The 10591-nt window shown below is 40.3% G+C and overlaps 2 protein-coding genes across 2 annotated transcripts; both read left to right on the forward strand.

The window, feature by feature from the left end:
• The first annotated feature begins 6807 nt into the window (after positions 1–6807).
• LOC144433042 (uncharacterized) lies at positions 6808–7416 on the forward strand. Its single transcript, XM_078121354.1, has one exon. The coding sequence runs from the start codon at positions 6808–6810 to the stop codon at positions 7414–7416; it is 609 nt and encodes a 202-aa protein (XP_077977480.1).
• A 233-nt stretch (positions 7417–7649) lies between these two features.
• LOC144433044 (uncharacterized) lies at positions 7650–8393 on the forward strand. Its single transcript, XM_078121355.1, has one exon. The coding sequence runs from the start codon at positions 7650–7652 to the stop codon at positions 8391–8393; it is 744 nt and encodes a 247-aa protein (XP_077977481.1).
• The last annotated feature ends 2198 nt before the right edge of the window (positions 8394–10591 follow it).

The raw sequence follows: 10591 nt of genomic DNA on the forward strand, positions 1-10591 counted from the left end.
ATTTACCTCATTGTCGACAATATTGACATTGACCCCAGCAGTTATTAGACGTTCCACCACAGTTCCATGGTTATCTATGGATGCAAGATGCACTGCGGTTTCATTATTCTAGAGAGAGAGAGAGAGAGAGAGAGAGAGAGAGAGAGAGAGAGAGAGAGAGAGAGAGAGAGAGAGAGAGAGAGAGAGAGAGAGAGAGAGAGAGAGAGAGAGAGAGAGAGAGAGCAACATGGTTGATAAATGATGTATGCTGACTAGTTCAAGGACTAAATTATGTAATGTAAATTTGTACAATAGAAATCTTGGTTGCTGATATCAAATATAAATATGATATATTTATCATAGTTCAATCACATTGTGTAAATCAAATTTACCTGAAATTTGGGTACATGTATACCTATGATATCAAAATCATCTGATTTTTTTAAAAAGGTGTTCAATTAATGTAGTAGTGTTCAATCTATAATCTAAATGCTGTGATTCTTCATTATTTTACTCCTTCGATCTTAACACCTACAGTACATACAGTGTACTGTTTGTATACTCATAGACCCTCCATCAACAATGGTATACTTTAGGAAATCAAACATCAAAGAGTGAAAATGTCTTAACCCCAGAATGGATAAAGGAGACCAAATCAACCTGCAAATTGTTAATGCCAGCTGTCATTGGTTGGAATATGATGTCTTGTCAGGTTAAACACAATACCTACATGTAATTGATATGGCTAAAACCAATTAGGTTAAAACAGCTTTCCTGACTGTAGGCAACTTAGATAGCCTGTATGACCTAATTCACCATGTATTTGAATGTCCATTAAAGTACAATGCTGTGAGTACCTTATCAATATTCAGCATAAAGTATGCCTAAAGATGTATAAACTCAGCTTGTGTTCCTTTAAAAACAACTTTGATGAAAATGAACAAGTCTTCGTAGAAGACACAGCCCCCCTCCTCTTAACACTTTCACCACCAATGGCCTCATGGGATTGTTAATGTTCTCCACCAGCTCCCTCACTAACATAAGGTGAGAATGAATGTGGTGTAAACAAATTGATGTAAAAATACTTACAATTGCTCATTTTTGAAAAACAAGGTATCATTTCAATGGAAAATAAATTGTCTACATCATACTTACAAATACATAAAGTCAAATGCTACACACTCAACCGAAATATGGATTAAAATAATACAATATTAATAAAACAAACATAAGTTGTTTATTCGTTGACATAACACAAATAAACACAATATTTATGTTACAAACAAGATTCAAAATACTAACATTGCTGTTCCTACAAAACTTCTGTTTACAGGTTAAATGGTCAAAATTGGGGAAATTTTGGCAGAAACTGTAATTTTCAGTCGTATTAATTTGAATGAAAACAAGTCATTGAGAATGACATAGTCCCCGCTATGATTGGGTTTTAAGGAATTATCACTACTCTGATCACGCAACAACACTTGTAAACCTAAATCAAACAGACTTAGATATGTTGTGTCTGCTTGTTGGACATGGAACATGCCTACAACAATAAAAGTTTGGTCGGGTATGGGGATCATATCATGATGAAAGTGGATATGCACATGTATGTCATAGAACACTGTCCTAATACCAACTTTGAATGTGATCTGTTCAAGCATGTCTGAGTTATGGCTTTGGACATAGAAAAATCGCAAACAAAAATGGCTGCCAGACGGCCATATTGGATCGTATCACAACAACAATGAATATGCACATGTATGTCATAGGACACTGTCCTAATACCAACTTTGAATGAGATCTGTTCAAGCATGTCTGAGTTATGGCTTTGGACATGGAAAATTCACAAACAAAATGGTTGCCAGGTAGCCATATTGGATAGTATCACAACGAAAATGGATATGCACATGTATGTCATAGAACACTGTCCGAATACCAACTTTGAATGAGATCTGTTCAAGCATGTCTGAGCTATGGCTTTGGACATGGAAAATTCACAAACAAAATGGCTGCCAGGCAGCCATATTGGATCATATCACAACGAAAATGAATATGCACATGTATGTCATAGAACACTGTCCTAATACCAACTTTGAATGAGATCTGTTCAAGCATATCTGAATTATGGCTTTGGACATAGAAAAATCGCAAACAAAATGGCTGCCAGGCGGCCATATTGGATCGTATCACAACAACAATGAATATGCACATGTATGTCATAGAACACTGTCCTAATGCCAACTTTGAATGAGATCTCTTCAAGCACGTCTGAGTTATGGCTTTGGACATGGAAAATTCGCAAACAAAATGGCTGCCAGGCAGCCATATTGGATCGTATCATGAAAATAATTGACGTGCATATGTATACCATTGTATGTTGCCCCTGTACCAAGTTTGAAAAAAATCGGTCCAGGCATCTCCAAGGAACAGCTGCGGACAGACAGACGGACGGACAGACGGAACCCAATCCATAAGTCCCCGTCCCGGACTTCGTCCGGCGGGGACTAATAATCAACGGCTCACTAATCCGTTTATGATGCTACAGTCAGTCCCCATCAGCAGTGAAAATGTACTAAATTATCTGAATTCGTCACCTCAAGACCTTCTGAAAAGTAAGCTTCAGCCTGTAAATATATTTCAATATTTGACATGAAGCCAACAAATTATCTCAAAATTTATTCTCTAAATCGGTAAAAAATGACCATAAATCGATAGTATCAGCACCAAAATTGAAAGTGGGTATTTGCCATCATGCATACCAATCAACCGAAATATGCAGCTAGCCATTTGAACGTACGCCACGGTATTATGATCATTGCACAGACTACACCGACGAGTTTCCACAGCCACCTACTAGTAGTCAATAATGCCATCCAAGTCGAAATTAAATACAAATTTTCACGAACAGAGCCGTTATTTACATCGTAAACGTTGTTAGGAGGACAATTTTGACTGCGACCATGTTGAAATTTGAATTTTACCCGAAAAAAAAACACGCAAAAAATCCGATCGTGCGTAATCTACCCACCACTGACCAGCATAAATTAAACTTGTATGAGTAGTTTTCCATTATTGAACGTTGCCACAAAGAAATATGACCAAAATAATTCTTTATATCGATAAAAATTGGCCCCACAGCCAGAGTATGGATGTAGGTTACCAGTCAACAAGTTACGCATTTTGTCGACTTTCACTACGACACCCGTAAATTCCCCATTGGGAGATCACTCAAACTTAGCGGTACTTCTGTCACGTGTACCGTACCCACGACCAACTACATGTATTCAACGATGTATTTCTGGTGAAATTCTGTTGAAATTTCTTTGGACAGTTGACAAATTTACATCATAGGAGATGTTATGAGAGCCGTTGGTTACTTCATAGACAGTAGTGGGGAGAAGGACTGGCAAGTCGGCAAAACATCAAAGGAAATAGTATGTCGGCTTCTCCCCTCTACTGTCTATGGTTACTTCCGCCATGTTGAAATTCGATTTCGCTAACGAAAAACGCACAAAAAAATTATGATCGCTCATCATTTGGACCGTACTTAAAAACCGTTCACTTCCATGTGTTCAAAATGGCAGGCTAGATAAACAAGGCTAATACGCATGTGTGGAACTAGTTATGGCAGCATGTTTTGCAGCAATAGCTGCCGTTGAATGGTATTATGGCGGAGTAGGTGAATAAACTTTGGCGGTCCCGCTATACTGGGAATCGGTGGGCACCTTAGAGCGTTCCCGCTGTAGTGGGAATCGGTGGTGAATGGGTTAAATACATTTACTTCAATGTGACTGAATGGAGACATGATTTAAAAGAAATCAGTGGGAACAAATAAATGCTACAAAGTGTCTCATAATGCAGGAAAGCGCTGAATTTCGGTATTAAATTGCACCTGAAGATTTAGGTCAAGGCCAAAGGTCAATGTCTGAAAAGCTTACTTGGCAATATGTGGGTAGGCACTTGAATGTAGTATCTATGTACATGTATTAACATTTTTGAATTATCTGGTAAATCATGATTGTTCACAAGAAATATGGCTGTCATTAAGTTAAAAGTGATATGAGCATCACAAATAATGCATTGTGTATGTTTATCTGGTTCTGCATTGTCTATAACATGATGTACAAGAAATTAGCCACACATAATTGATACAAATTTAAAGTGTCTGCAAAATGCAACTAATTTCTTAATTTTAAATCTGCATGTGAAAGCATATTTGTATATGGAGTTAGACACTTGAATGGAGTCTATATGTATTAGTTTTTGAGTTCTGCAGTAATATATATTGTTATAGATATGGCTACCATTCAATAAAAGTGATACGAGCACCAAAAATAATGCTTGTGCATATAAGATCGTTTCTTCAATATTAAGTGTAAACATGACTTAAAAAGAAATTCGCCAATATGTAAATACTGCAATGTGTTTGTGACAAGCAGAAGTTGACTTGAAGGTCACAGTCAAGGCCAATGTCTCCAAAGATACATGTAGCATGGGATAGACACTTGAATGGAATGCCTATCTATGTATTACACTTTTTTGGTTATGCAGTAAATATGGCTACAAATATGGCTGCCATTCAGTCAAATTTGCATATATCAAAAAACAAAGTGACATGCATATATCCATACGATATGTCACCTTTGTGTCAGGTTTGAAAGAAAATGGATATTGCATGTCTGAGAAATGACATATTACAGACAAAGGGACGGACACACCCATTGTAATAGTCACCCTTTCGGGGGACTAAATTTGAAATTTGAAAGCATATGCTGAAGAGATTTTCCTAAAAACTTCAGAGGATCTCTTAATACAATAGCATTGACCACAGTATGAAAGACTATAGTGTTCATGGGTGGGAATGACTTGAATGTGTTATTGATATTGCCTTATATGATAAATCCAAGTGTGCTGACATTTTTTTATTTCAAAATGACGATTTTTTTGTATGCAGATCGATAATTTGATTCTGAAGCTGTAACGCTGAAATGGGCATCCTTAATACATTGTAAACCAGGATTTCTGATTTGGGTAAGTTACAAATGGTCTCACAACATTCAGTACAGAAATTGATGTACATAGTCACTACATCTGTGTTTTCATTTACTGAAGATTCTTTGAAAATATTCCAGTCAGTGGATTCAAAATAAGCCTATAAACAGTTCACAGAATATGCAGACCAGCACTGAACTATTCCAGTTATGGAGTTTGTGCACTTGAGTTTTTATTAGTATACTGGCATAAACAAGCCTGTAGTCAACAAACATATCCACCCCAAATATCAAGTTATTCTGTCTAACTTCTTTTGAATCCATTCTTTCCAAATACATTACTACATGTACTTACTTGACTTGTTTAGGTATTGACATGATAACCACACTTAACTTTATTACAATTGGATGGATGATTGAGATTCAGAAGTATATATGTGGGCAACTCAAATCTCCAATCTGCTAAGTAGTTTTGGAAATAAATTGTTTTCATCAAAACCACATATTCTTAGCCCTAATTTGTCACGTCATGAAAATGCTTAATCTACACGTACACACCCCTAACACAGTTCCAACCACATTTCAGACTAATCTGGCTAGCACTTTTAGAGTTTAAGTTTTTGACCAAAAATCACATTTTTGGCAAAGAACGCACATCTGTGATGCATCTCTTTCATTTGAACAATTTTCCATACAATAGTAATATTCCCATCAAATAAGTAGGCAATTGGTCTGGTGTTTTTTTTCTTTTACACACACACACACACACACACACTTCACCATGCCTACATCACTACTGAACCTCTTTACACATCAAACTGTCTCATTTTCCCAATCCCTTGCAATATGAATTAACTAAATTAAATCAAATCTAACCTGAAATCTTTACACATCAAACTGTCTCCTTTTTCCACTACCTTGCAATGAGAATTAACTAGTCAAATCTAACCTTCTATTACTGCTTCCTGTTGTAAACTTAAGCAATAAACTACCCCCTGGGGATGGTATACCAAGAGGTATCGCTATCGCTCGTGCATATATTTCGTTCACTGGTCAAAACCTCTTGGTATACCATCCACAGGGGGTGGTTTATCGCTATTATATTATACTAGTATATTGAAAATATCAGAAACAAGATAAGAACTAACATTTTCTCGTTTCATATGCGCCTCTGTGACTAATTTGCATAACAATAACGCTGAATAGCAACATTCCCAAGGATCAATACTCATTGTCATACAGTCGTGTTGATGATGCAATAGCCTTGATAAATAGATATGGTCCAGGTACACTCCTTGCAAAGATGGATGTCAAGCACGCTTTCCGCTTGTGTCCCGTGCGAAAACAAGATTGGAATTTGCTAGGCTTCTTCTGGGAAGGATACTATTTCTTTGACCGCGTACTGCCATTTGGGCTTCGATCAGCTCCATTTATTTTCAACCAACTAGCGGAAGCAATCAACTGGATCGTATCCCATCGTATTAGATCTCAGGACATTCTTCACTATCTGGATGATTATCTCACGGTTGGACCCCCTCATTCGGGACAATGTCAACAAAACATGGAAACCATGCTATCAACATGCATTGAACTGGGCGTACCCATAGCAACAGACAAAACTGAGGGGCCAACAGCCATCCTCACCTTTCTAGGTATAGAACTAGACACCATAGAAATGGTCATCCGCCTCCCTAAGGACAAATATGAATCCTTGAGGGACAGCCTACCTGCCTGGTCTACACGCGAGTCCTGCACAAAGCGTGAACTACTTTCATTGATTGGCACCTTGAACTTTGCATGTAAGTGTGTCCCGGCTGGGCGCATATTTCTGTGAAGGATGATTGACCTGAGCACTACAGCTTCAAAGATCCAAGAACGCATACATCTAACCAGTGAATTCCGTTGTGACATACAATGGTGGAATGATTTCCTCCCAACATGGAATGGGTCAGCATCAATGCTTGAATCAACATGGACAGTAGCAGCCGATATGGAGCTTTTCACCGATGCGTCAGCTACACTGGGCTATGGAATCTTCTTTAAAGGCAGATGGATTTCTTCACAGTGGCCCCACCCCATCGCCACCAACAACAAACTATCGATTGCATGGAAAGAACTCCTACCTATTCTCCTAGCCTGTCTAATTTGGGGACATCAGTGGCATGGAAAACGCATCCAATTCCACTGTGACAATTTATCCATAGTCAACATTTGGAAAAAGGGGTCAAGTCGATGCCCTCTTATCATGCGTCTGGTCCGCCGTCTATTTTTCACCGCAGCAATGAACAATTTTCATGTCATGATAGTCCATGTGAAAGGTACGAATAATGATATTGCTGATTCTCTTTCTCGTCAACAGCTCCATCGATTCCGACTACTGGCACCCCATGCAGACCAAGAACCTACAGCCACTCCAGACCTGAATCGACTGGACATACTACCATAGACAGTTTACAACATCTGACTGTTCAGGCGCAGCGTTACATCGACCTCAGCGTAGCACCTAATACCCGTCGCACCTACAACGCAGGTCAGTCACAATATGTCAATTTCTGCCGTCAACATGGACTCACTCCGCTACCCCTAAGTCAGAGGTCCACTGTGCTGTTCGTAACTAACCTTGCGGCCAAAGGTCTTGCATAAAGGTCTATTAAGGTATACCTGGCCGCCATACTTCGCATGAACACAGAGGCAGGCTTTTCAGATAATATACGTGATGACCCGATCCTCAGCTACACTGTTCAAGGAATCAAGCGTCAACATGGAGAAATAAAACGGACAAGGTTACCTATCACCCTAGATCTTATGCGAACACTGCAACATCAACTTTATACAAACTGTGATCCTTGCTTCTTGGATAGAACAATGCTCTGGTCGGCGTTCACTCTCGCATTCTTCGGATTCTTGCGCGTAAGCGAGTTCACCGCACCCACAACTAGTACTTTCGATCAACACCGAACACTGTTATCCAACGACATCACCATAACCAATCACGCACTCACGGTACATATCAAGGCATCGAAAACTGATCCATTCCGCCGCGGGAGTGACATCATGATCGCCAAGTCCGATGCGCCCATCTGTGCCGTCAATGCTTACCAGGACTATCGTTGCCTCAAACCAAGAGGATGTGACCACGTTCCAGCCTTCATCTTTGCTAACGGGAACTTCCTGACCAGGCAATCACTTACGGAGAACATGCAACGTCTATTACGCAGTTCTGGAGTACCGAATACCACTTGTTTTACGACACATAGTTTCCGAAGCAGGGCTGCAACGACTGCGGCAAAGGCCGGACTGCCCGTGTGGCTCATCAAGACACTTGGAAGATGGCACAGCGATTGTTACCAGAGATATATTACTACACCTGCATCAGTGCTCACCACAGTCCCTAGACAATTAGTAAATACTGATCACTTGTGACACTTTGGCCTCACGGACTAATTTCAGCACCTTTTGCGAGGCCTCTTCTTTCCAGTGATTTCCTCCAATTTCCACTCAGACTATTTGTAAACCTTTGTGAGACATTTTGTTTTCCGTCCTTTTCACGCCTTATGAACATTTGCAGGCGTCCTCAGTTTATTCACGTTTTGTGTACAATTCAGTTCCATTTACCACACAGACTCCTTAATCATTTGTGAGAAATTTTATTTCCGTCCTTTTCGCGCCTTACCATTACGAACATTTGTAGGCGTCCTCAGTTTATTCTCGTTTTATATACAGTTTACTACCACTTACCACACGGACTTACAAATCATTTGTGGGACATTTCATTTTGGACTTATTCACTCATTGCGAACATTTACAGAAGACCTCAGTTTCTAGGGATTCACTATGTTTTCAGTGCTGCTTGGCTTCGCTTTGGTCAGTTTAAGACATTTGCATTCTTTTACCTCGATAGTCTTTTGTAGTCACGGTAGAATTTTTTGTAGGGCATTTGCCTTAGTACATGCATTTGCCAGGCACATGCCTAAGTTGTTTTGAATAGTTTCCCTGTTTTGCAAAGTTGGTTAGTTTGTACTGCCTTTCTTGCATGCCATCCACCTCATCTGCTTGCTGCCCGCTCAGCTTGCCTCACTCAATTCACGCCTCTCAATTTGGGGGTAGCCACGGCATGCAGACCGCTCGGGGTGCCACGTTGGCTCCGCTGATGGCCTGAGTCAAATCTGAGGCTCAGACCGTGAGCGGGACATACATTGCTTATCACCCTGAAATGCCGGCTGGTGACACCCCTTACTTTTTCCGCATCCTCTGTGTCTGTGTCGATTGTTGCGCATTAATTGCATGATTATGAATAACATTCATAGTCTGAGTTAATGAGCACTGAGGCATGGACCATCTACTTCCTGCATAATGCTACCTTGCCTTTTGTCTCACCCTACTCCTTATCTTTCCACCACTTCCCGTGTATTTGCCAAGCTTCCCTGACCTCTGACTTTTGCATATCACCTTAATCCCTACTTTGTCCATGCTGTCCTTTCATTGGTCAAGCCACCTTGACCTCTGGCTTTCGCTAGTACCTTATCTCCCCTTTGTCCCTCACTTCACTGTTTGCTACAGCACAGTATACATCGTTTTCCGCTTTCTTCCACCCACCCACCCATCTCACCTCAACACTATCATGTCACTTGGTTTAACGCCAGCACGTTAAGTGCTCACCATATTGTTTTGTTTTTCCAGCACTCACAAGTGCTCGGCATTTCGTTCCAGCACTCACAAGTGCTCGGTTTCTTCACTCCAGCGCTATTAAGTGCTCGGCATGTTTACTCCAGCACTCATACGTGCTCGGTTTTTTCTCTCCAGTGCTATTAAGTGCTCGGCTATTTCTCTCCAGCACCTTAAGTGCTCGGCTCTTTTACCCTCTCCAGCGCTATTAAGTGTTTAACTACTTCTCTCCAGCACTATTAAGTGCTCGGCTAATTCTCTCCAGCACTATCAAGTGCTCGGCTCTTCTACTCCAGCACTGTCAAGTGTTCGGCTTTTATTCATAGACAGCTTCTTTTTACGCTTTTTCAATTTTCGGCATTTTCAATAAACACAGTAAGGGGGTAGCCACGGCATGCAGACCGCTCGGGGTGCCACGTTGGCTCCGCTGATGGCCTGAGTCAAATCTGAGGCTCAGACCGTGAGCGGGACATACATTGCTTATCACCCTGAAATGCCGGCTGGTGACACCCCTTACTTTTTCCGCATCCTCTGTGTCTGTGTCGATTGTTGCGCATTAACTAAATTAAATCAAATCTAACCTGAAATCTTTACACATCAAACTGTCTCCTTTTTCCACTACCTTGCAATGAGAATTAACTAGTCAAATCTAACCTTCTATTACTGCTTCCTGTTGTAAACTTAAGCAATAAACTACCCCCTGGGGATGGTATACCAAGAGGTATCGCTATCGCTCGTGCATATATTTCGTTCACTGGTCAAAACCTCTTGGTATACCATCCCCAGGGGGTGGTTTATCGCTATTATATTATACTAGTATATTGAAAATATCAGAAACAAGATAAGAACTAACATTTTCTCGTTTCATATGCGCCTCTGTGACTAATTTGCATAACAATAACGCTGCTTTCAAGACAGCTGATTTTGGCCTCAACGTGAACGTTGTGCAGCAACTG

This window comes from Glandiceps talaboti, chromosome 3, assembly GCF_964340395.1.
Source record: "Glandiceps talaboti chromosome 3, keGlaTala1.1, whole genome shotgun sequence".
In the NCBI taxonomy this organism is placed as follows: Eukaryota; Metazoa; Hemichordata; class Enteropneusta; family Spengelidae; genus Glandiceps; species Glandiceps talaboti.

What these genes read in the sequence shown, in the direction of transcription:
- LOC144433042 (XM_078121354.1), top strand. Translation starts at nt 6,808, where the DNA reads ATGATTGACCTGAGCACTACAGCTTCAAAGATCCAAGAACGCATACAT.
- LOC144433044 (XM_078121355.1), top strand. Translation starts at nt 7,650, where the DNA reads ATGAACACAGAGGCAGGCTTTTCAGATAATATACGTGATGACCCGATC.